Here is a 26,678-nt window from a genome sequence, read left to right on the forward strand (position 1 = left end):
TAATGAAACGTTAAAAAACGGAGCATTAATCGTCTCTTCGAGCAGTCACACACACACACACAGACTGGTGGGTCCCGCGTTTCAGTGCAGTCTAACCTACACAGACAGGCTGGCGGCTCTCACTGAGAGAGAGTGCTTTGTAACCACAAGAAGATCCTCAGGATTATAGGGTTTTTGACTTCGTCTATCAAAAATATTATAAAGAACACGATGTTTCGGAAACTCGATCTGTTTACGTCCTCAGATGAGAGGGTGAAAGACACCTGCTCTGTTGGGTCCGTTTGAAAAAGCTGACCTCAATCACTGGATGAGTTCCCCTCGCCTTAGGAAGAATATAGATCCAGTTACCGAAACATAATGCTCTTTAGAATATCGGACAATGAACAAAGTCCAAAAATCCGGTAATTCTGATTGTTATACACCATCTCCAGGGCCCATAGGATCTACGTATAAGAAGAGGTCAGCTGGAATTACTGGAAATTGAAATATTTCAGTATCTCAAGTTCGTAAAGGCTAACAACAGTCTAATAATAATTCTAGTCTTAAAGTCATTAAAATTTCACGAGGTAAAGGTAAAGGTGCATGGATGTTTAGTTTGTGTGTGTGCGTTTGTCTGTGTTTGTGTACAGGTAGAGGCCTTGCGACGAGCTGATCACCCGCCCAAGGAGTCCTACCGAATGTGTAAGATCTAGAAAAACCGAAGTGAACGGAGAAGTTTATGGAGGTAGGCCTAGGCCCACTGGGGCTGTAGTGCCAAGGAAGAAAAAAATGTGTGTAGGTTCCGGTCTAGAAAACCGAAATTAACGGCTAACAGGCACAATCCTTCACGGAAAATACGGGACATTCCTATTTTCTCTCAATATGGATTAAATTAGGGACAATTTCTGCTACTATCCTACTCTCCTTATTCTATTAGAAAAGTGAGGCAATGTTTTCGTAAGAATGTCCCTTTCTTGAATTAACTTACCAACCTTTAAATAGTTGGTATGGACACTAGAAGCTATGGGATATTTGTATTGTTCCCAGTGTTACCAACTCGAGCGCGATTTAAATTCTGAGGTTAGAAAAACAACAGAACTACACGATAAAGAGTAAAAGATGTGTGTATTTTGTGCCACGGGAAACAACGCCAGTGGTGCGTAATTTATACGCAGCTTAAGGGCTGACGTCAGTAGTTAAGAAACTATCGAAGCTAAGGATTAGTTTCATTGTATGGACGCTGACTGCAAACATACCTACCTACAAATCGTACATGAAATATTGTTTAATTGCCAAAAATTACAAACGGAGACTATAAAGATGCCCGAATGTGCAACAGAGAAATTTATATGCATAAACACATTATTAAAGAGTATAAATTGATAACTCGCCTCATCACGTTTAATTTTATTTTATTTATTATTTATTTAGCGAATGTATCAGTGGTTGAAATGATATGGCATCAAATAGTTTATGTAAGATTTGAGGCTTTCACGGCTGTGACTATGAAGAAAGCAGTCTTATGGGATTTGGCACCTTGTATATGTGGTGTTAACCGACGTTTCGGCGGAACGTATAGCCTCAATTTTCAGGGTAGAAGGATTTCTTATATTTTTCCTTCTACCCTGAAGATGTAGGAGATACGTTCCTCTGAAACGTCGGTTAACACCACATATACACGGTGCCAAATCAAAGAAGACTGCTTTCTTCATCAAATAGTCTATTTGAAAGGATGGAGAAAGGAGTGACCTTGGCCTATTTCAAGGCACTATCCCAGCGTTCGGTAGGAGGCCTGAGGAAAAATATAAAACTCAGGATCCTCGTTTCCCATCCGAGACAGAATGGAACACATCACGAATTGGGGGATTTATAGCTTTTACTCAGTTGTTCTTTGGCATGTAGATTAAAATACAGTGGCACAGCAGTCAGCTAAATGCGTAGTAAAATGTACAGTGAAATTAATTAGAAATTTCTTTATCACCTACGGAAAAAAGGGTGTACCTTCACAGAGGGATCATGTGATGGGCTTATATTTTTTTTATTGTTAGTGGTGTGGGACTAAGTCTCTTGTACTGCGGCCAATTCTGGCCTATTGTACCAGCCCCAGATGATAGGTGAGGGTGATTGTGGAGCAACTGGTGGAATGAATATTGGCAGGGGAAACCAAAGTACTCGGAGAAAACCTGCCTCAGAGTCACTTTGTCCACCACAAATCCCACTTGATCAGACCCCGGGATCGTACCCAGGACACCACGGTGGGAATCCAGCGACTAACCGCTTGAGCTATGGCGCGGCCAGATGAGCTTATAACGTCACATGTAAGCTTTTATATTCAAGCGACCAGAATGCCAGCGTTGATGAAGAAATAGGAAGACAAAATTTCACTAAGCGAGAACCGAATTCAGATCTGGAACAGTCCGCACTAAATTCCATCATCATCATCATCATCATTATCCTGTATTTGAAACCTCTTACAACTGACGCATAAATACTGTGGTGGAGAAGAATGGGCCGCATTGTGCTCTTGTCGGCTGGATCCCGCAGGAGAGAGACAACTGATCTAGGCTTTTAAATATTTGCCTCTTTCTGCTTTTGTTATCAAAGTAAAAAGTTGCTAGGCGAACATTCCTTGCGTTCTGGGCGGTCGTCAAGACAGGTGCGCACTCAAGAGAGAGAGAGACGGAAGTGCTCACGGTAATTAGGAAACTGCAGAAATAAACAAACATTGTTCTGTGCTCGTGTAGTGCTGCGCCGTCGAAACATATTTACTGTTAAGAATTAGAACAGTCACTTCTGTCTATGAGAGACAAACATGAAAGAAAAGGCGTGATTTGTACCGGACTGGACACGGTTTCTACAGGCGTTCTTTACACCTCGGCATCCTAAAAATATGCATATCGAGAACAGACTTGAGTACAATTTTTTTTGTAAATTATAAAAATTCATTACTTACTCTCTTGATTTCTATAAATAATTTACTAACTTACTGTCCTTACCAAAATCCCCATTATTGCCTTCCTAAACCATTATATTTCAGGGGGAAACCACATAGATTATAAAATAAATATACATAACAAAATAATAAAATATATATCATTTTTAAGTACTTAAGTTTTAATATAATGTGACGTGATACCCACTGCTAGGCAACGACTCGGTAAACATTCCAGTGGAAGCATACGCGCGCAATAGTAGGGCATCAATTGCTAGGCAACGTATCAGTAAACGCGACTAGTCAATCATAGCGGTTGCACTTTCTGCGTTGTCCGTGCCGAGGAGTTGCCTTGAAGACAATTGGTGCTACAGTGGAGTGTTAACCAGCGGGCAACGGAAGCGTCTAGTGAAGACGTTGCAGAGGAATAGCCATTGTTGAGAGCTGTTGCCGAGTAAAGACTAGTGAAAGTAGGTTGATAAGACTTAGTGTAGTGTAGAAATCAACAGCAGTGTTGTAGTTAGTTGAAGTTACGACCTATAAGTGGCCAATAAATATATTCACCAATCCAAACCCCGTCTATAATCACTAATACATGTGACAACACCGTACTATATGAAAACGCTATAAATATGAAACTAAGTAAAAGTCGAAGAGAACTGTAGAACAATAAGAAGAAAACGGAGACAAAAGGACATTGAAAAGTATATAATTATATTTTTATAATGTTATGGCATATTTCNCTGTTTTATGCATGCGAAAATTGGACGATCAGATACAAGGACAACTGAGTCAGCTGAAACGTGGGTTCTACGTTCGTTGTCTGGTTACATTTTTCTAAAAAAAAAAAAAAATGTAGGCATATGTTCAGAAAGCCAAATATTTAATTCAATTGAAAGAAAATAAAAACAAAAGGAAAACTGGTATGCATATACTCTCACGTGTATGAGTCACTGCAAGAGGTGCCGGGAAGCGTAACTGGATTTATTGAACGCTTACAGATTGTAACTACAAATAACTGTAATTCTAACGGTACTTCAAACACTACAATTTACTACAGCACGCACTTAGTCTTAGCCGACAGGTCGGGTCGTCGGCCAGTAAGGGCGTGATCACAGAAGCGGAAGAAATTATGGTGTTGGAAGCCGCTACCAGAAAACGACTGGTGAAGACACATCAGACTAAAAAGCTTAATACTTGCTGTAGTGAATAGTACATTGTGTGAATTAGCGATATCATTATAATTACTTATAATTACAATTTGTAAGAGTTCAATAAATCCAATTACCAATCGAAAACCCGTCCGCAGTCTCTCATAAACGTTACAATATATTATTTATGTTTTACCTGCCTTTTATTTATATTCATTACTTAAGTTGGAATCAGAGAAAAGTAATAGAAATAAATTAGGGGGATCAACAGATTATTTACAAAAATTACTCTGCAATAAAGTTGTAATTAAGGTCAATTATTATTGTTTATCTATATGTTTTTCTCCTGTGTGTAAAATTCTGACAGCCGTAAGTACTCAAATAGAGAATGCCCCACTTTCGCCTGTTCTTAAGTAACTTCACATATCAAACATGACGAATACTGTTTCGTTTCACTGAAGGATTTCATTGTGACAGTAGCCATTACAAAACGCACGATGCTAACAAAGATGCTTATGTTTTCAAACATTTTGCCGTCACGGCCAATTCTGCATTTGAGACGCATGAGTTCAGAGAGCGTTTCAAACCAAGAAAAATAAAGCCAAAGATTAAAGAAAAGGGTTTCATTTATAAATCCACTCGATAAATCCACAAATCAGTTAACAATTTTACAGTCATCGCTCTGCGACAAAGCTGGTACTTCAGGCAAATCTGGAAAGATTTCCAATGAAGGCTTCGGAGGGAAATTTTGTTCAAGTAAGGTAATAAATTTCATACTCGTGACAGCGAATGTCGTTATGGGATTTAGTAATGATTTTATGCCAGTTCAAATTAGCGATAATTTCATGAAGTAGGACTAGTTTATTTTAATATTGGAGCTACTGGATTATCGAATTGGTAAATTTCAAACTGTCAACTGATTAAAATCTTTCAGTATGGCCGATACTAAAATCCACATTTCAGTACCTAATAATGACAGAATATTCTAGACGAAAGTATTAATATGGCTGGTTAGGCGATATACAGCTTCCATGGGATTTCCTACGTCACGACAAGCAGTCTCTATGTGGAACTGCATCTCTAAAAAAAAAAAACATTTGAGTAGGATTATCTGCTGCTGGGTTTACTGGTATTAACATACGTTAACCGTTCGGAAGGAAGAGCAGGTGAAATGCAGTAACCTAACCAGCAGAGTGTGAATGAAGTCTCCCTGATGTAATGTGGGCCTGTCACAGTGGCCGAGCGGTCTAAGGCATGAACTGTCTTCGCTCGCTTGGAAACCGGGACCGTGGGTTCAGATCTGTTTCCTGTGAGGTACGAACTGAATTCTTATATATTATTCTTATACACTGCCGGTCACGGTAGCCGAGCGGTCTAAGGCATGTACTGTCTTCGCTCGCTTGGAAACCGGGACCGTGGCTTCGGATCTGTTTCCTGTGAGGTACGAACTGAATTCTTATATATTATTCTTATACACTGCCGTTCATAGTGGCCGAGCGGTCTAAGGCATGAACTGTCTTCGCTCGCTCGAACACTGGGATCGTGGGTTCGAATCACACTCAAGGTTAGGATGTTTGCTTTTATTCTGAGTTTGTGTGTAGGCAGTGCCTTGCGATGGGCTGATCCCTCGTCCAATGAGTTTTACTGAATGTCTGAGATTAAGAAACTGAAGAGAAACGAAACGTTTCGCGTATTCTCTATGCTAAGTGGAAGCAACAGCAATTTATACATAGAGAGATGGATGTACATTGGTACTGAACGTAACTCAGATTGTGGGGGTTGGAGGGAATGTATGCATATTGTACTTTATTGAAAACTTTCCGCTTGTAGAAACGTGGATATCTGGATGCGATGAAATAGGTTGTGAAGGCATAGAATAGCATAAGATCGTATCGAATTGTAGGCTTTTGTTTAGTAGTGTTGAACGTTTAGTTTCTGTGATCAGAACAGAAGCTATAATCTGTTAATAATTATATTACATATACAGACCGATTAATAAATCCGTGGCCTTTAGTTCACAAGCGAACAATACCGACCGAGCGACCGCCGCTTGTCGGCGAAGTTAGTGCCAACTTTAGCGGATAGAGGGTGTCGCGTAGTCAGCGCAACGGATCCCCACGGCCGTTAAGCTCGGTTTTTCTAGACCAGACCGATTAACAACACTATTACACAATCAGGAGAAAATCCTACAGGCAAAAGGGCATATATATAACGAAGCTGATAACACAACATCAACATCCTTACACGAACTACAAAATAACACCCATAACACCCACTCCGCAAAAGGAATACTGCGCAAATAAATGAAAAACGAGCCCTCAAACAAATGTTTAAATGAAGGGACGACAACCGAAAGGACAATATTGAGATATTAATTAATATAAATTAGTTTTAATTAATTTTAATTAAGAGCTATCGCGTTTACAAGCGATATGAGATATTCTCAGACTATAAAGTGTAACAACTCTAGCGAGATAGAGTCAAGCTCCTTGAGACTCACGACCATAGATCTTTTTTTAACTGAAACCCTTGCGGTAATAGTCCTTATCCTCTGATACGAGAAGATGGTTTTGTCGCCTATGAATATGCTTGGCTTTCTTCAAACGAAATGCTAGCAGACGGACGGAGCAACTAGTGCGATATTTTAACATGAATGTTTCGCTGGGTTCTATTGCGTCAGCAAGTCCCTGAGTTGCTAGATCTGAAGGTTTTGATCGCATGTGACAGTATCCATTTTGGCATAGTGTCAGCATGAATAACAGTATCGAATATTATCAATTACAATACTTTTTTTTATAATTAACGATGACGACACAACATGGCGTCGTCATATTTCGCTCCTAATCAAGCAGCACTCAGTTTCAAAACATCCGTTATCATTTCGCATTTGCTCTAATCATTTTCATTAACCATTAGTATGTGCTTCGTTCATGCCATTATAAAACCAAATACACACAAAACAATCCGCTCCTACCAGCCATGTGTCATTAAGCCAATATAACCAATAAAAAACTGACGTCATAAATATCCCTGTATGCGTTCCAAATTCACCCATCCACCCCTCGTCACTGTATCCCATGACAATCTATATCATCAGCATATACTGGTACTACCCCTTTCCATCACTCACTCTGACAAAATTCATCCCTTACCACACCAACCCCCATCCCACCATCAAAAACAACAGCATAATCCCCAAGAGTCTATGATAATAGACAACGGGGAAATATTGAAAACAACAGACAGAGATCCGCAGCCCGAAACGAATAACATTACAACTTTACAAACAATATTATTTACAAAAGCTTCGGTGTACAGACACACAGGCAGTGTTGTCGATTTTCATAACAAAGCCCCGCGTTTGAGTGAGTGGATGGCGTTTGCTGTATTCCCAACGGTCTCGTCTGTTCAAATGTTATTATTAGTCCTGTTTCTGGGATAGGGAAGTACAGGCGACGACAGAACACACTCTGAGTTTGTCATTTGACTCTAGAGGCGTTCTTTACACTGAAATCAAAGTTACTGCCTCATGTACTATAATTTTATCATAAATAAATTAATATTTTTTCAGTATCTTCCTTGAGTAAGTCCATCAATAATTGTGATTTGAAACAGGAACATAATATTTTAATGTAAAAAAGTAAAATTATCCCTGTAACAGGCCGTGGAGGCCCATAGGGTTGTGAGATGTCGAGGCTCCCACATTTTCTACACAATCAGCTGACAGATGGCGGTGAGGTTGTCAGCCTTAAACACCGGGCGCCTTTCATTCCCACATGAAGATTCCTGGTACTCATTTCTGTTAGAGGCTGAGTTGACTCCAGGGCCATAGTGCGGCTGGAAGGATTAGGTAAATAAAAAAAAAAAATTATTTTAATCGTTAAGTGCCAATATTTTTTCTGTTTCTCCTCTCGCTCCCATTTTGGAGCACCAAGCTGATTTCTCAGTTTCATGATCATTTTTACAGACGGTAGGACTGCTTGGACGGGTGATCAGCTCGTCACAAGGACTCTACTTAAACACAGAATAAACGCACAAACATACATCCATGTCTTGAGTGGGATTCGAAATAAGGATCTCAGTGTTCGAGGGAGCGAAGACAGTACATGCCTAAAACCGCTCGGCTACCGTGACCGGCAGTGTATAAGAATAGTATATAAGAATTCAGTTCTTACCTCACAGGAAACAGATCCGAACCCACGATCCCGGTTTCCAAGCGAGCGAAGACAGTTCATGCCTTAGACCGCTCAGCTACTGTGACCGGCAGTGTATAAGAATAATATATAAGAATTCAGTTCGTACCTCACAGGAAACAGATCCGAACCCACGATCCCGGTTTCCAAGCGAGCGAAGACAGTTCATGCCTTAGACCGTGCGGCCATTGTGATCAGCTAATAAGCAAATTTATTAGTAAAACTAGTCGAGAAATTAGTTTAGTTAAACAAAAATTTAGGTAGTCAAGTTTATGATCTTGTTTACGTATCTACTCGATAAGTCGATATAGAAATTCATATCCCACAGTTGGCGCTAGTCACAGTTTCGTTTGCTTGGCTACAGAGAATCAGTCGATCTGACCCCAACTGTACCTCTGTTCCCCCTCCCCCTCACCGCTCTCAGCGCTCTTCACTTTGCGTTTTGAACTTCCTACGACAAAAGCATGCGGCGTTACACTTTGTTTACCTTAATTATTAATGTTATCAATTAAAGAGATTAGGTGGAGCTGTATATCGCGCTCGCTTTCAATAAAACCTCTGTTGTATCTGTCTGTGTATATTCCTTCTACACAACAAAGGAAATACCGATAATGCTAATTAGGATACAGTCTAATAATTTTGCGTCTGCCGAAGCCACAGTCATGCGTTTGGTTTGTCAGTCTTCCGGATATGACGCAGTTAAATGCAAGTAAGATACAAATCTGTTTGTTTGAGCGTCAACAAAGAGCCGAAGGAACAACGGAAGCACCCCCCCCCAATCCTCGTCCCGTCGTAACAATAATTCGATTAATAAAATAGCGAGACCTCCGTTTCGGAGTTTGTGTGCACTGAAAGTTACGGTTGAATAGCTGCTTCGTGTTTTGGAGGTTCTGAATTCGATTGTGGGCTGTTGAGGTTCGTTATCTTGTCTGAAATTCTTGGAGGTTCATTTCCAGGAGCCATATGCTGGAATATTGCCTTAAAAAGCATATTGAATCCTTTACCAAAAATTTTCAAAAATCAGAATTTATAATCATGCTTGATAAAGAGCTAAATAACTTAATGAGAAGGGCGGAAGAACATGGATTAATTCTTAGCTTGTTTCAGAACTCTGTCAAAAGTAACAGGAAACTGATTAAGAATGCAGGGTAGGTAACATTTCGAAGGAATTTCCCATGACCTGATTCAGAGTAATATCCTGAAATGCGCCTGAAGAAAATTGCATAAAATTTAGAAAACAGTCTTCTGTGATGTAGCAGACTGAGTCCATTAGCACCTGTTAACGCTGGTTCGCCCACGGATTTCTTCTTTTTAAGTCTACCCTGAAGATGGAAGCGATACGTTCCTCCTTCAAAAGTATATCGAATTTTTAAAGCTTGGATCATGATAAGGAACCCTGGAACATAATATTGTGACGTGTTATCCTGATGATGGAGGTAACAAATTCTTCCGAAACATAAAGTTATATTCCAGAAGATATAATTAATTTTATTTTATTAGTTTTCCAATAATAGATTTATATATGGAATGCATAAAAACAAAAATCAATTAAGAATTCCTTTTTTCTAGGTTGTGGCGTCGTGTAGATCTTGTGTGAACAGACGTTTCGGAGTAATATTTCGCCTCGATCTTCAGGGTACAAAAGTCCTTGAGTGACGAACCACATCCCAGAAAACGGCATTCTTCATAATCACCGCCGTGAAAACCTCAAATCTTACACCGAAATCAATGTTCTGCTTACGTGCTTATTTAACGACGTTTACAACTGATATTATGATATTCGAATAAACTGATCAATGAATAATGAATTAAGAAGGAACTACGAAGGAGTAATACATTGTGCTGTCGGAATTTGGCTGAAGCTACTAATGCTTTTCAGGATAGTCAATGTCTGTACCGAGATTTGCAGCCGGAACTTCTAGAATATCAACGGCCCGATAGCTACTTCCGGTTGGGAACTATACAGAATATCAGATGTATATGTTATTTTTAAAGGTTGCATCCTCTTGCGTGTACACATCCACCGTCAACTCAACAATTGTTTATTAACATATATAGCACTACATGTTTCGACCATACCGGGCCATCCTCAGGTGCTGCGAGTTTCACACACACTCTACCATTGAACTGCAATCACATGTATGATTCTTGCTTGAATCAGGGTCTAGACTAGTTGATGAATTGATTATTATAGAAAGCAACTTCTTGAACCATATATATATATATATAAAGGCCGCGCCAGAGCTCAAGCGGTTAGTCGCTGGCTTTCCACTGCGGCGGCCCGGGTTCGATCTCGGGTCTGGTCAAGTGGGATTTGTGATGGACAAAGTGGCGCTGGGGCAGGTTTTCTCCGAGTACCTCGGTTTCTCCTGCCAATCTTCATTCCACCAATTGCTCCACAATCACCCTCAACTATCATCTGGGGCTGGTACAATAGGCCAGGAATGGCCGCAGTAGAAGGCGATACGTTCCTCTGAAACGTCGGTTTATACAATATCTACACGGCGCCACATCCCAGAAGACGGCATTTTCAATTGTGTTGAGGGTGAAATTTGTATATGTTGAGATGTATGCGTGCTCTACTAGAGAACATGTTCCTCTTTTAATCTATACGAAATTCTGAAACTTGTATGGGGAAAAAAAAATCATCTATAGGAGGCAGACATAGACCTAATGGAAATACTTCCCTGATATGTGTACAGACCTATGGTATAAAAAAAATGATTCTAGATCCAATAATGGTTATGATCAAGATGATAAATAACTGAATTATGATTTAGCTGTCATCGTCCGACCCCCGGTGTCTATTATCTCTGCCACCAGCATGGCAATCCTGTATCGTGACGCGAAATGACTTCACTTCCGTTTCCAATTCTCTTCGCACTTCCGGTCTTCACCGCACGCGGCCAGCATGCTATTAGGCTTCCCGCTTTACTCCTACGGTTGGAGGGTGGCCTCTCCGACAGGCAAAGAACAATGTCCGCTGATATTCCCTTTTTTAAATAGAAGCGACCAACTTAGTCTGTGTACATGTAATGCGGTTAAAAGGCTTTCTCTTTTTTGTACACTCTTTCATAACATTCTACATGGAAGAATAAAAAATGAAGAAAGAAAGCATTACTGATAGTCTGATGGGGGTGGGGTTTAGCGATTATGTTCAGAGGGGAGGCGGTGAAAGAGAGGGGGGATGAAGAGGAAGAAGTAGGGAAGAATAACTTGCGACATGTCATAAAACCAAGCCTGTGAGTATATATGTTCTTATGCTTTCTACATGTCTCACTCATCGTATCCCAATTGATTTTATCTTGCCAACAATATAAGCTACCGTATAGATACTGTATTATTTCAAATATAAGACGGACCTCAATTTTTGAACGGGAGAAACTGAGTAAAACTTGTCTTATATTCGAAAGGAGCACGCGTTAGCGTAGTTAGTTCAAGCACAAAGCTACAAGATAGAAGGTCGCGGGTTCGATTCCCAATGAGGACACTAGATATTTCAGTTAACTAAATACTTCCAACCGCATTATAGCCCTGGGGTCGACTCAGACTCTAACAGAAATTAGTACCAGTAAACTTCCTGGGGGTAAAGGGCGGCCATCGTGTAAGGCTGACAACCTTACCGCCATCTGTGAGCTGATTGTCTAGATAATGTGGGATCCTCGACGTCTCACAGCCCTATGGGCCTCCACGGCCTGTTACAGGGATAACTGTACCTTATATTCGAAGCAATGTCGTAATTTTGAAGTCCCTCATTATGAAATTTTATCTGTACTTTACTACTTTTATCTTAGGTCAAAATGTTCTCCTTCATTCTTCGTTTTCCAAAGCTACTCCTGATTAATTTTAATGATAAGGATTGCAATATTTCGGCAGGAACTTTCATATGCTACTGACAATTGGTATCTTGGTAGCCTTGCGACTCCCATCTCGAACCGTGTTTATACCGAAAACAAGAGCGAATCAAGAAATAGAGGAAGACAAGAGAGGGATGACGCGGGGCAGCCGCCGGCGGGTTGCTGGGTTTCCCGGCGAAGGATGTCCGGATCTGTTGTTCCGTTTCCGGGCCGGAATTGAGGGGCTACAGTAGCGAGGACGACAGACAGCAGCCAACGAACACCCCCCTCCCCCCGCCACCACCGGACCCAGGACATAACAATAACCAGATTTCATACAGAATATCATAGTGCCAGGTGCTGATCCTTCTCCCTGCTAATCGTCTTATCACCCGTCATTGGGTTAACGTGATTTTCGTGCGGCCTGCATGATAGGGATATATTGTGGATTGTTTGTTAGGAAACGCGACAAGAAACTGTGCGTTCTCGGATTTGAACAAATACATTTATTGGGCAGGCACTTTTACTCTTGCACTTGCAGTTATTCTCCACTTATAACGTCCTATAGACGTTTCTTACATCACTTCTGCTCTAGTCGGATAAGAACGCTTCTGCTCTAGTCGGATAAGAACACTTCTGGTCTAGTCGGATAAGAACTCTTCTGCTCTAGTCGGATAAGAACACTTCTGCTCTAGTCAGATAAGAACTCTTCTGCTCTAGTCGGATAACAACACTTCTGATCTAGTCGGACAAGAACTCTTCTGCTCTAGTCGGATAAGAACACTTCTGCTCTGGTCGGATAAGAAATCTTCTGCTCTAGTCGGATAAGAACACTTCTGCTCTAGTCGGATAAGAACTCTTCTGCTCTAGTCGGATACGAACTCTTCTGCTCTAGCCAGATAAGAACACTTCTGCTCTAGCCAGATAAGAACACTTCTGCTCTAGTCGGATAAGAACACTTCTGCTCTAGTCGGATAAGAACACTTCTGCTCTAGTCGGATAAGAACTCTTCTGCTCTAGTCGGATAAGAACGCTTCTGCTCTAGTCGGATAAGAACTCTTCTGCTCTAGTCGGATAAGAACACGTCTGCTCTAGTCACATACGAACTCTTCTGTTCTAGTCGGATAAGAACTCTCTCCTGCTAAAGTCGAATCCAAACTCTGCTGGCTTCTTGCCGACGTTGGGCTGTTAGAACTTGCCATCGGACTGAATAAGGAATACCTTGTTGAAGGGTTAAATCCGCCCGCTGCTACGCAACGAACGCGGGAATATATGTCTGCCCGAACAATTCGTATGTAACGGTGAAAACCTAAGTGTTAGATTGCTAACCGTTGTGTAGCAATGGATGCGTTCTGATCTCAAATATTCCAGCCCTAGGCGGAACGTTACAATATTTTAGACAAATTGTGTGTGTAAAAGTAAAGTAAAGCTATTCCTGTAACAGGCCGTGGAGGCCCGTAGGGTTGTGAGACGTTGAGATTCCCACATTTTCTAGAGAATTGGCTCACAGATGGCGGTGAGGTTTTCAGCCTTTCGCGCCGGCCGCCCTTTACACCCAAGAATATTCTTGGTACTCATTTCTGTTAGAGGCTGAGTCGACTCCAGGGCCATAGTGCGGCTGGAAAGATGAGGTAAATTTAAAAAAAATCCACTTCATCGGAATTCGATCCCGCAACTTTCCGGCTTGTAGCATAGTGCCTCAACCAACTACGCTATCGCGTGCCACCGATTATGTGTGTATATATATATTAACTTATTTAAATGTTTTACCTAATTTATTTATTTAATTGAGAAAATCTCTTATTTACATAGGATACAGAAGTGTTAATTATTAAACATGAACATGTCATTTCTTATCCTTGTTCACCGTTGAAATTAAAACAACTGTGCAGCAAACATATCCGCATAAACCTAAACTAAACTCCGTGGCCTTAATCCGCAAGCGAACTATACCAACCGAGCGACCGCCGCTTGTCGGCGAAGTTAGTGCCAACTTTGGTGGATCCCTTGTCGCGTGGTCAGCGTGACGGTTTCTCACTGCCGTTAATCTCGGTTTTCTAGACCGGAGCCGCTATTTCCTTGAAATAGCTCGTGATTATCTTCACGAAACTGAGTGGACCCCATTCCAGAACCATTATTTCTCAGAAAATGTGGAAGCGCCGGGAATCGAACCTAGGAGTTGTGAATCTGTAGCCAGAAACTTTGACCACTAGACCACAGAGGCGGTCAGACATCCGCATATACACAAATAATCACGCCATCTTCAGTCTGTGTATGAATCATGCAGTTGAAAATACGTCATAAGTAAATGTACATATACAAACTCCTAACTGCATCAGAAAGAAAATTGTCAGGCAAGCAAATGGCCGTGGAGTCCGCAGCGGTCAGTGCAGCACTTCGGAAGCGCCGAATTAATTCAACAAGAAGTTTCTAGGGTCAGTTTGCTAAAAAGGTTGAAAAGCGAGTGAGTCTAGAAGAATTTCAATGCCTACTAGACTATAAATCACTGTCAGCAACTTCCACAAAATACTGTATTTTCGATCCCTATGGAACGGTGGGAGTGGTGAGGCTTCTCTCTACTTTGTGGTCATTCTTCAAGGTTGGCTGCGCCAGCATAAGAAATCCTGTCCGTCTGCGCGTCCATCTGGCCGCCTCTCAACACCTCACGTCAATGTAAGAAGTCTGACAGCAGAAAATTTTATCTTCCTTACATCTGATCCCCTGACAGGGTCGATACAACAGCCATCACATGTCCAAGAAATCTATTTCATTCTATTAAATGTTGAACTATAAACACTTTTAAAATCCTACTCAAACTCGTAAAGAATTACAGCCTCAAAAATGATGCTTTGGACCATGATTGTGTCACATTCTTACGTTAAACATCATCAAGAAAAAAATATTAGTTATGAATTACTGTTTATAGGACCGGGTTCGATTCCAGGCGCTACCAAATTTTCTGAGAAGTAGTAGGCCTGGAACGGGGTCCACTTAGCCTCGTGAGGATAATTGAGGAGATATTTCAAGGAAATAGCGGCTCCGGTCTAGAAAACCGAGATTAACGTCCGTGGGGATCCGTTGCGCTGACCAAGTAACACTCTCTATCCGCAAAAGTTGGCACTAACTTCGACGACAAGCGGCGGTCGCTCGGTCGGTATAGTTCGTTTGCGGACTACAGGCCATGGAGTTTGTTTTTGTTTCATGAATTACTAATGAATTGAAGAAATTAAATATTTTGAATATGTAATGTAGATAAGTGGTGTAATTTAACTACAACATAAACTTATGAAAGTATATATTGTGTAGAACATAAAATGGATCGATATTATGTAGTCTAAGACAGTGACAGCGTCATTGAATAACAAAAGCATAACAGTAAATCGGACACTGGAATATAAATATTGTGGATGGATCACTTGGGCGCCCGAAAAACAGACGGTTCAATTGCAAATAAAAGCGTACTCCAAGATCCTCAGTTTATAAACGTATATTATCCAATCACTACTACTAAGTGAGAATTTAGTCAGAATAATGGCAAAATAAGTATGCTGAGTTTATTTGTTTCGAAGTAAGCAGTTGCGTTCCATTTCAAGGAAGGCCAGCCACCTGAGTATTCACCCGCATAGAACGAGGAACACCTGAAGAATGCACGTTTATTAATATTGTCATGTGATTGCTACCCAGCCCGTTCATTGGTGCGCTGGCTGGACCTACAGAAAACACAAATAACGTGACCGCTACCCACTGTTGTGTGACGCAAAGAAAACACTGCTGCAGTGTTTTTGGCCTGCTATGTATTCTGGACGTTGCCTAACAATGGATTTACATGACACAGTATAACGTATTCAAAACACCCTCACGTAAGAATTAACAGAGCGTTGATTATGAACATTAAGAAGATAGTAAGCTAAAATAAAGCTCATATTGAGCAGGTTGGCGCAATGGTACAAATCTGGACGTATATCCAGGATGTACTCGGTTCGAACATTGTCTGGGACACAAAATATACTTACTGTGGTTTCTCTCAGTACTTTCAGATAATTGTTGGGATAGTATCTCAAAAAAGAACACATTATTTCGTAACCATTTCAATTCATTATTGACTAACCAACACACCCTACATGATATCAGGTACTCAGGACTTTGTAGTGAAGTAGTAAAGAGCTCACTGATTCACCCTATTCGCCGAGATATGCTAAGAACTGCGCTTGGAGCGTAGGGGATGCAGCGGCCATGTTGTTGTCGTGAGTGGGACAGTTATGCAATGCACAGAGTGAGATAAGTTTCACTGTATGTACTTTATTCTACTTTTGAACTAAGAAATATGATTTTAGATACTTTTCCATTCGTCAACCTATTACGTATTCTCAATGACTGTTACTCATTCAGTCAGATGACTCCGTCTCGATCAAATCACTCGCTCGCTCACTCGCTCATTCTCTTACTGTGACTATCATAGGCGCCGTCAGTCGTGACGCGATGACAAACTCACTGAATCGATTCATTTCTCAGACGAAATTAAATGAACCACGAGAATAATTTTGCAGATCTGACCAAGAATACGTATGAATTATATTGCATACAGGTATCTTCAAGTAATCGAACTCGGGACCTCCAGATCTGTAGCCAGGAACTCTGACCACTAGACGACAGAGGCGGCCGTATTAGTTAAAAAATTCAACAAAGATTCAGACAGATCAGCTGTGCTCGTGTACCTACCCCCTAAGACATCTCTCGCGTACCCCTAAGGGTACTCATACCATCGTTGGAGAAACACTGTTATGTCGGAGTGTATATGGATATTTCTTTTTTTTTTTTCCTTGGCACTACAGCCCCAGTGGGCCTAGGCCTACCTCCATGAACTTCTCCGTTCACTTCGGTTTTTCTAGATCTTACACATTCGGTAGGACTCCTTGGGCCGGTGATCAGCTCGTCGCAAGGCCTCTACCTGTACACAAACACAGAAAAACGCACACAAACATCCATGCCCTGAGTGGGATTCGAACCCACGATCCCGGCTTCCGAGCGAGCGAAGACAGTACATGCCTTAGACCGCTCGGCTACCGTGACCGGCCTATATGGGTATAAGTACTTATAATAATACAAAGGTCAACGAAAGTGAAGACGGTTGTAAGTTAATATTACAGGTATGTGTGGTAAATACGATGAAAAGCAATTAACAACCATTACAATCTCATTAAAACTCGAATCATCAAAAAAAAAAAAGACGCAAAGAAATCAAAACTCTCGCCACGGAATCTAGTTAATTAATCACAGTTTTCTCTTTAAATCTGACTTGCCAAAGAAGGAGATGAAATCTGTGTGGTCACGATACCTGGAAGTTTTCCAGTAACTGGAGAAGAAAAAGGATATTCACTTGTGCCTGTACGTTCATAAATCATACGGAGAGAGGGTTGTGCGCATGAGCGTAAGTAACCGCTACTAGAACACAGAACATTTCCGAACATCATCTGTTCATTTCATCAGCTTTCCATTCTCCTCGCTCGGCTTGCGGTGTGTGTTTAAGTATTAAAACGCTTCATTAAGAACATTATTCTTCGCTTTTTATAAACAAAAGATGCGTGATTCGTCACACTCCTTTCCATGCCTGTACAGTCACTATATCAACATTTTTGCACCTCGGATAAGTCTATTGTGAAAGTGGTACAAGGTCAGAGTCACAGGCCTGTATTTTAAACAGATAAGACGGACTAGACATAAAGCATAAGTCGCGAGGAGGAAGGTTTCGATTGGCAAACCTCACGGATACAAACAATATGGACGAATGAAAATTAATACAGACCTGCGAGAAATTTCTCTTCGTGAATATGTTCTTGTAATCAGATTATTGGCTATCAATATATTTCTAATGAGAGTCCACTTTGAAGCCAGAAACAACACAAAAATATCCAACAAAAGATAAAAATATACAACACATATTAAAGACAAAAAAAAATTCTCAAAATCATATTCAAGAAGGCAAGAAGAAACATATATAAAAACTAAGAGCTAATAATAATATTATAATACGTGAATAGCAACAAAAACATATGAACACAACAGCGAACCCCGGGAGATAAACTCCGCCTACATTACAGACAAATAACACAGAATTTTACATTGTAGGGATGAGAGAATTTTTAAAATTTTATAATTTTATTAATAATTATGTATATTATGATGATTATAATAATTAATATGGATCCATATTATATTTCAATAATATGAGACATATTTATTGAAACTGCCTGAAGATGGCCGTAAATGTGGACCGAAACATGTAGCAGTTATTAAATAAACGAATGTATGCAATTAGATTTGTTTATTTTTTATTGTTATGTTAACGGCCAACATACCACAAATTAATGAGACATGTATTTCTTGCATTATTTTGTGACAGGACACAGTCAAGGTAAGGGTTCTTGTGTATACGGTTATGAAGCTTCATGTTTCAAACAAAATTTTTGTTCAGCTGAAAGAATATTATGTCCTCAAGGAGGACTATAATACATGGAGTTAGGTCTATTTAAACAGTGTCAGTTACTGGTATCGAATCCTAAACTCTTCAAGTATTCATCAGTTGTGAGGACTAAAGGAGCATCGACACAACTACCCTCATATGTAACTAAACACAAATCCAGGTATGCATATACGTGGTACAGTCATCAAGTTCGTGGACTGTGGTTTTATCGCATCATATTACAAGGTATTCACATACACTTACACAGACCCACATCGGCCCTTAAAATAGTTGCCGTTGGCCGCAATGCAAGTCTGCCAAAGTTGATATGGCTGCCGAAAACATTGCTGAAACATATTGGCAGGAAATTCCCGTACGGCGTCTCTTGTGGCATTGACGACCTCCTCGGACTGAAACCTACGGCCACGTAGCTTTGCTTTCACGCGGTGAAAGAGAAAGAAATCGCATGGTGCGAGATCAGGTGAGTGCGGAGGGTGTGGCAACGGTGACCTGTTGCCTTGCCAGTTCCTCTTGGACAAGAGCAGAGCGATGTGCAGGGGCGTTGTCGTGTAGCAACAGCCAATTCTTCCTACGCCAAACGTTTCGCTAGGGGATTTGCATAGTTTTGGGCAGAACTTGATGTTTGCCCGTTGTTCAAACTGCCACATTTTCAATTTCCGCCACTTATATGTAACTGTAGTTTACAATAGAGGCCGTAGTTCTGCTTACACTGTTTGCACACAACTGCCTCTTGCTGTGACGAGAGATGAACTGACAGGGCATCATATCGTGCCCAAGTCTATCCTCTGTGGTGCACTGCAACGACGCTTTGCGGCCAGTCCACAAACTTATTAACAATGGTAGTAATATTATGTGTTAGTACATGTTCTGTTGGCCACGGATCCTATGAAGGCGGGCAGCGAGTCAACCACAAAAGTATCACGGATAATAATAGCATTAACCGGCCGTCACTGTGTAGCGTTTCGATTCATGAAGCCCTTACTTCGATTCTAGGTCCGGAATCCATCTGTTCTGATCGTATATTTTCGATGTTTTTCTCAGTTTCTATAGGAAAATTCTAGGTTCCCACTTTAAACTACGTCCCGATTGCAATAATATGTTTCGCAGTTTATCTCGCAGCCATCCCCGCTGTATACTTTACGGATTTGAGAAAGCGTGAAAGAAGAGTCCAAGAGTTATCGCGTAGTTAAAAAGAAAAGGTTAAAATGAAAACATGTGCAGGATATTAAAATTTTAAGAGAGCATACGAATAGCCTAGCAGGTTTGCAGATCATGGTTCGCTTCCTTGCAGAAGTAGGTACGCTTCTTTCTGTCACAGCATCCAAACTGAGTGTGGGGCCCATCCAGGGTTACCCCCGTGGGCAATGAGAGCGGCTAAAGCAGCTAAGGTTCGAATCTCAATTACGTGTTACTTACTTATGGAGCTGAGCTCTTCTTGAGGAAAAGGTACATCTGCAGCTACTCAAGAATTTCCCAGCATTTCATGGAACCCGAAGGTTCATTACCGTGTTCACAAGAGCCCTCCACTGGTTCCTATCTTAAGCCAGATCAATCTAATACATACCATCCTATTCTATCTCTCTAAGATCCATTTTAATATTGTCCACCAACCTACGCCTTGATCTTCCCAGTGGTCTCTTTCCTTCTGGCTTTCCCACCAATATCCTATATGCATTCCTCTCCTTCCCATTCGTGCTACATGCCCTGCAAATATCATCCTCCTTGACTTGATCATTCTAATTATACTTGGGGAAGAGTACACGTTACGAAGAAATTACGTGTTACTTAGTAAGAAAAATGAGAAATTAACTTAACAGTTCCAATATTTGTATTACCGTGACTGTACCAGAGGATCCGCCCTTCTTGGGGGAGGAGCGTTAAACTTACCAATTTGCACGGAGAGTAGTCCGCGAACAAATGGTTTGAGCACGAAACCTAGCTAAAACATATGAACCCAATTTGTCATGCCCATTTTCTCAGTCTTCATACAAAACGTTACTGACTAATATGACGCCCTAAAGGGGAATTCTGTCTTGATTGCGGTCTCGCTGATTTGAGGCTAAACCAACGTGAAAATCGAGTTCAAGTGTTTACGTTTCGGGTTTGCTTCGTGCAGGAACAGAACCGCTTCCTCTCCTCGATTATCAGCTCCACAATTTTAAGAAAATGCAACGGGCAAACGCTCGCTGTAATTTCTTTCGTGATATCTTATAACAATATATATATATAACCTACTTACAAGGACCGCCTCTGTGGTCTAGTGGTCAAACTCCCTGCCTACAGATCCAGAGGTCCCTGGTTCGATTCCCAGCACAACCACATTTTCTGAGAAGTAGTGGGTCAGGAACGGGGTCCACTCAGCCTCGCGAGGATAATTGAGGAACTAGTTCAAGGAAATAGCGGTTCCGGTCTAGAAAACAGAGATTAATGACCGTGGGGATCCGTTGCGTTGACCACGCAACACCCTCTATCCGCTAAAGTTGGCACTAACTTCGCCGACAAGAGGCGGTGGATGCATAGATCCACTTTTTCTTTATTTCGGCTCTAGTTGGAGGTAAGTGGTCAGCTTCACGTCCCAGTCGCTTTACCCCTAGAGGAAGAGCCTCTGGTATCCATTGGGTATGAGGCTGCTTGGACCCCAGAGCCGGTCTGGACGACGTGGAGCAGAGAAAAGTCTTGATCTTCTTGGGATTAGAACTCCGACCTCTGGGTTGTCCAACCCGTAGCCAGTGCTATACCGACTGGGCTATCCCGGCTTCTAGGGAATTTTTGTAACGTTGGACATTCGAAGGATTACGTAGATGATGTGAGTATAATAAGAAAATGATTATGTAAATTTGTTCTAAAACAGATGCGAGAGAAATCTGTCTTTCAAAGGCTGAATCGGACAAAAGAAATTCAAGAAAGGGCAACAAGTTTCCTTAGTCTGTATTATGAAAATAAGGAAATATTTGTGTTTATAATATATTCAATCAGGGTTGCCAAAAACTTGCTGAAACAAAATTTAGGCCTGTCTTATATACATAAACCAGACAGAAAAAGAATGGGAAAATTTACCTCATAAAAGAATATACGTACACGTATTTTAAAATTTTTCTGTAAGATTTTAAATATCCCACTGATTTTGGGATTTGTTTACTGATCATATGGAATGAGATATAGAATTGGTCTCCCTTCATATCATTAGATATGTGACGTCACAGCGCTGATGTATATAGACCATCCCTCCAAAATCAGCATCCCAGAGCCCTTCTTCATTTATCTGTGATTTATAACAGTGTTTCTCAACCGCCGGGCCCTGCCATCAATTATACCATGGCATCTTCTTATAGAAAAAGAATTTACCGGGACGCGGACTGACAAAAGTTGACAATCACTGATTTATACCATATAATATCTACACATTTAATGAACCCTAACATTACAATTCAGTATATTAAAAATAAATCTTACCTAAACTATCAATAAACAGTAAATATTTATTTTCTTCCAATAAAGTGTGTACGAAGTCGATAAGACAACCTTCATTGTACATTCCAAATACGTACATGAGGGCACGAAATAGCGTAGTTGGTTGAGGCACTATGCTACAAGCCGGAAGATCGCGGGATCGAATCCCGATGAGGTGGATTTTTTCAATTGACCTTATCCTACCAGCCTCACTATGGCCCTAAGGTCGACTCAGTCACTAACAGAAATGAGTACCAGGAATATTCTGGCTGACAACCTTACCGCCATCTGTGAGCCGATTTTCTAGAAAATGTGGGAACCTCGACGTCTCACAACCCTATGGGCCTCCACGGCCTGTTACAGGGATACATTAACTTTTCTTACCTTTCAAAAACAAAAATAAAAGTAGTTGAATACTAATATTAATTTAAATTGGGCTGCAGGTACTTATACATTATTGTAAAGCTGTTCACAGTACATTGAATGATAAATAAATCTTGTTTTCATTAAACATTCTGTATTCAAATAATATTCAAAATAAATTTGAGATCTCAGTAAGGCCTGTGTTTCCTGTTGTGATTATAAGAGAGACATTCGGTAAATTCAATATTACCTTCAGGTAAAGCAGGTGTTATTACACTAAAGGGCATCAATATTAAGCCAGTTAAACAATTCTTGGCGTAAATGCACAATACCAAATTTAATCGAAATCAGTCAAGTAGTACCGGGGATATAATATTCGGACGGAGAGACATGACCTTACTATTACACGTTCATATTGTGTAAAGAATTCATATGAATGAATCACAAATGTTTATATTTATTTCCCGTATAAAAATTGATAGTGGTTAAAAATGTGTTCAAAACGAACTTATATTAGAAACAGAAAAAAATACATATAAAACATAATTTAAATTCACAGTTTTCGGCCATGTTCTCTTATCGTATTTATATTTGAAACATAAATGAGGTTATTGCCGAGGCCAGTAATTGCTGCCTATACTACGGCATTCCTCTCCAAGTGCCGCCGTGTGGATATTCACGTGTGGAAACACATGAACTTCTCAGACCGCAGCGAGTCTCTGTTGACCCAGTAAACAAAGGCTACTATCACTTACAATTTAGCAGTGTACAGTCGTGGTTAAAATTTCTTACGCTCACTCTGTAACGTATATATTTCATTGCTTACATTCTTTATTCCAAACTCTGTAAAACGGTCTCAAAAGATGTAAAAATTCCCTGCAGCTGGCAAGCATGATTAAAAACCTCGATGGACATAAACAAGGTTTTTTATTTCCAGTGGGGTGGAACTAAGTCCCTTGTACTGCGGCCACTTCTGGCCTATTGTACCAGCCCCAGATGATAGGTGAGGGTGATTGTGAAGCAATTGGTGGAATGAAGATTGGCAGGGGAAACCGAACTACTCATAGAACACCTGTCCCAGCGCCACTTTGTCCACCACAAACCCCACTTGACCAGACTTGGGATCGAACCCGGGCCGCCGTGGTAAACAAAGTTGCATAAAAAGAAGTTTTATAATAAAAGTAGAAAAGTATTTTTTTCGATATAGTTATCCATATACCTCAATAAGCCTTTCTTACACAATTTGTTTAACGTCGCTTTATCATCTGTGTACGTTATATATCACCAGCTTATACAGAGTATCCGAGATGAAAGGTCATTAATCTGAGAGGTCATAGTATAGAGTTTGTACATCGTTCGATATTATCAAGAATATCAAATAACACAATGTTTCGAAAACTGGATCTGTTTCCGTCTTCAGATCGGTAGATGGGAGATACCTACTCTGTTGGGTCCGTTAGAAAAACCTAACCTCAAACACTAGACAAGTTTTAGTTCTGAGTTTTATACACCATCGTCAGAGCCCTCTAGAATCCAGCCTTGTAACTGTAATTATTTAGGTAGGTACATAAGCAATACTCACCTCCAACTACTGCTGAGACCAAGAATATATGGATCTGTACATCCACTTTACCATACGCCTTCATGGAGTAGTGCTTAATTAGTTAAGCACCGAAACAAATTTATCTTTGCATAAGCAGTAGAATAAAGCTATAGTTTCCCCTGAGCGAACGGCGCCATAATGTATGGGGAAGTGGAGGTTAAGCGCCAGGGTCATGAGTCTGGATCAAGGTGAATACGTAGGTATTTCTTCCTGGGTAGAGAATTTACTGAACTTTGAAAATAAAGATCCTTGGGCGCATGTGCAGAGCAATCCTAAAACGCTAAAGCAAAATATCTTGCGACCCTTTAAAATGTTACGTAGTTGCAGAAGATGATGCGATGTTTTTAGAACGGCATTTAACTTGAATTGACGGGTTCAAGGTCGGATATTGCAAACAACAGGAAGTGTTACGTATGTAGTTCTTGCGGCTTACTGGGAAAGAGGGCACGGACGAAAATGGACCAAATGTACATAGAAATAAGACAGTAAGTTACCTGGAGAGGATCTTGGAGACGCAGCCATGGGAAACTCTCAGTTGTCGAGAGATGTCACACGGCCGGACGCCGTTGTGGGCCAGCTCCACTATTCTCTGCCGCACGACGTCAGGCAAAGGCCTTCCGTTCACAAACACGCCGCCTAGCTGGTTCACACCACCGTGGCCTGAAGCAATAGAACATTTGTAAGAGTCACTGAGAAACAAACTCTTTATTACATGATCTGTGAAAAAGAATATGAAATGAAATCCAATTTGGGGAGTTGTGGACGCCTGTCTTTAGGTTTCACATCAGTATCTATTTTTACTGCTAGTGGGGTGGGACTAAGTCCCTTGTACTGAGGCCACTTCTGGCCTATTTTACCAGCCCCAGATGATAGGTGAGGGTAATTGTGGAGCAATTGGTGGCATGAAGATTGGCAGGGGAAACCGAAGTACTCGGAGAAAACCCGCCCAAACGCCACTTTGTCCACCACAAATCCCATTGACCAGACCCGGGATCTAACCCGGGCCGCTGTGGGAGGCCAGCGACTAAACGGTTGGGCTATGGCGCTGCCTATCCATCTATCTATGGCTCTACAGCCCTTGTGGTACTTGGCCTCTTTTTTACTTTCTTAATCTTATATACAGTCGGTAGGACTCCTCGGACGGGGATCAGCCCGTCACAAAGCCGCTACCTAGACCAGGACAAAACAAAGAGTAAACTCACATAGACATCCATGACTTGAGTGGGATCCGAACTCACGATCCCAGTTGGCGGGCGAAGGCGGTTCATACCTCAAACAGCGCGGCCACTGTCATTTTCAGTTAAATTTGCCATTGTGGGTTTGCCCTAAACAGAAGCCTACATTTTAAGTTTGCTTTATGTTAGCTGGAAGTAACACCCAAACTTTACATGAGGCTGAAATCGAACTTCAAACACATTCTCAGTGAAATATCCACATTGTACTAACAAAATGTTACACGAAACAGAACATGGAAAACATAGAAGGAAGGTAAACATGTTCCTGTACTGTATTGGCCAAGCACCACGACATTAAGACGTACTGGGGAATGGAGGTATGTCTCCATCAATCTTTACCTTGACACCAAACGGAGATGAGTGGTCAGCATGACGCCCGGGGGAACCGCCCCCACACAAATAATTTTTAATAGGAGGCTGGGTGGAGCCCAGATCCATAGAATATTGGCGTTATTAAAATCTGCAAAAGGTTCAGTTGTGCCTCTGATTAACGAATTAAACACTACGTCATGAAGGTGTATGGGGGAGTGGATGTATAGATCCATATTCTCTTGATTTCTGCACTAGCTGGAGGCGAGTGGCCAGCGTCACGCCCAAGCCCGGGGAAAGTGTCCCCCTTACACATTGGATAGGAGGTTGGGTGGACCCCAGGGACGGTCTGAACGAAATGAAGAAATGAAAATTTTTGACCCCCATTGGGACTCGAACTCTGAGCAGTCAAGTCGTGCAGCCCGTAGCCTGGCGGTATATCGAGTACTCTTCCCAGCATCCTTATTAAAATCTGTATTATTTTAATATCTGTTCTTGCTGTAAATTTTGACACCAGCCGTAGAACACAGCATAAAAAATTATGAATTTAAATTAACTTCCTAATTTGCCTTGCTGCTATAATCAGCCATTAGTATGGTGCATTCTAGAACAGATCCGTCCAGGGTGCAGCTGCTGGTGGGCAACACTGTTCTTGTGACGCACCTCCGTGTTCCAGTGGCCTACATGTGTAAATATACATACGACAATTATTGTCGTTTTGAAAATACTAACCCAAATTCTGACGTGGAATAATTATCATTTATTACAATTATCTAAAGAGAATGGGCTAAACCTGTTATAGACATTCCAGTAGCAACTGCGTGTCATGCAGATGACTGCATTTTATAATTCTGAATAAAAAAAAACATTTACTCTCCTCCCTATTTAACTTTCCTTCCTCAGGGCGTGTTGTCCTCCTATCTCCGTTAGTTCTGTTCTGTTGTGTTTTACGAATGTATGCATGATGGTGGGACAAAATACCAGCACTCTCGAGGCAGGATAATTCTACAACTTTTGTAGTTGTAATTGTATTTGTAATTATATTTGTATTGTATTCATTGTGTGTCCTTTATTGTTTGTGTAGTTTGTGTGATATGTGTTATTGTGTATTATGTCTTATTGTAATACCACTGCCACCGAGTAAAA

The 26,678-nt window shown here is 41.0% G+C and overlaps 1 protein-coding gene across 7 annotated transcripts in view; it reads right to left on the reverse strand.

Moving 5' to 3' along the window:
* The window catches only part of LOC111873681 (paired box protein Pax-2a), a 407,427-nt gene that overhangs the window by 96,622 nt on the left and 284,127 nt on the right, over positions 1 to 26,678 (reverse strand). For all 7 annotated transcript variants that reach the window (XM_023868602.2, XM_023868600.2, XM_033755164.1 and 4 more), the window contains one exon: positions 24,483 to 24,648. In XM_023868602.2, the coding sequence (XP_023724370.1) occupies positions 24,483 to 24,648 (166 nt within the window). The remainder of the gene's footprint in view (positions 1 to 24,482; positions 24,649 to 26,678) is intronic.

The sequence above is a fragment of the Cryptotermes secundus genome, unplaced genomic scaffold (assembly GCF_002891405.2).
Source record: "Cryptotermes secundus unplaced genomic scaffold, Csec_1.0 scaffold1651, whole genome shotgun sequence".
Lineage (NCBI taxonomy): Eukaryota > Metazoa > Arthropoda > Insecta > Blattodea > Kalotermitidae > Cryptotermes > Cryptotermes secundus.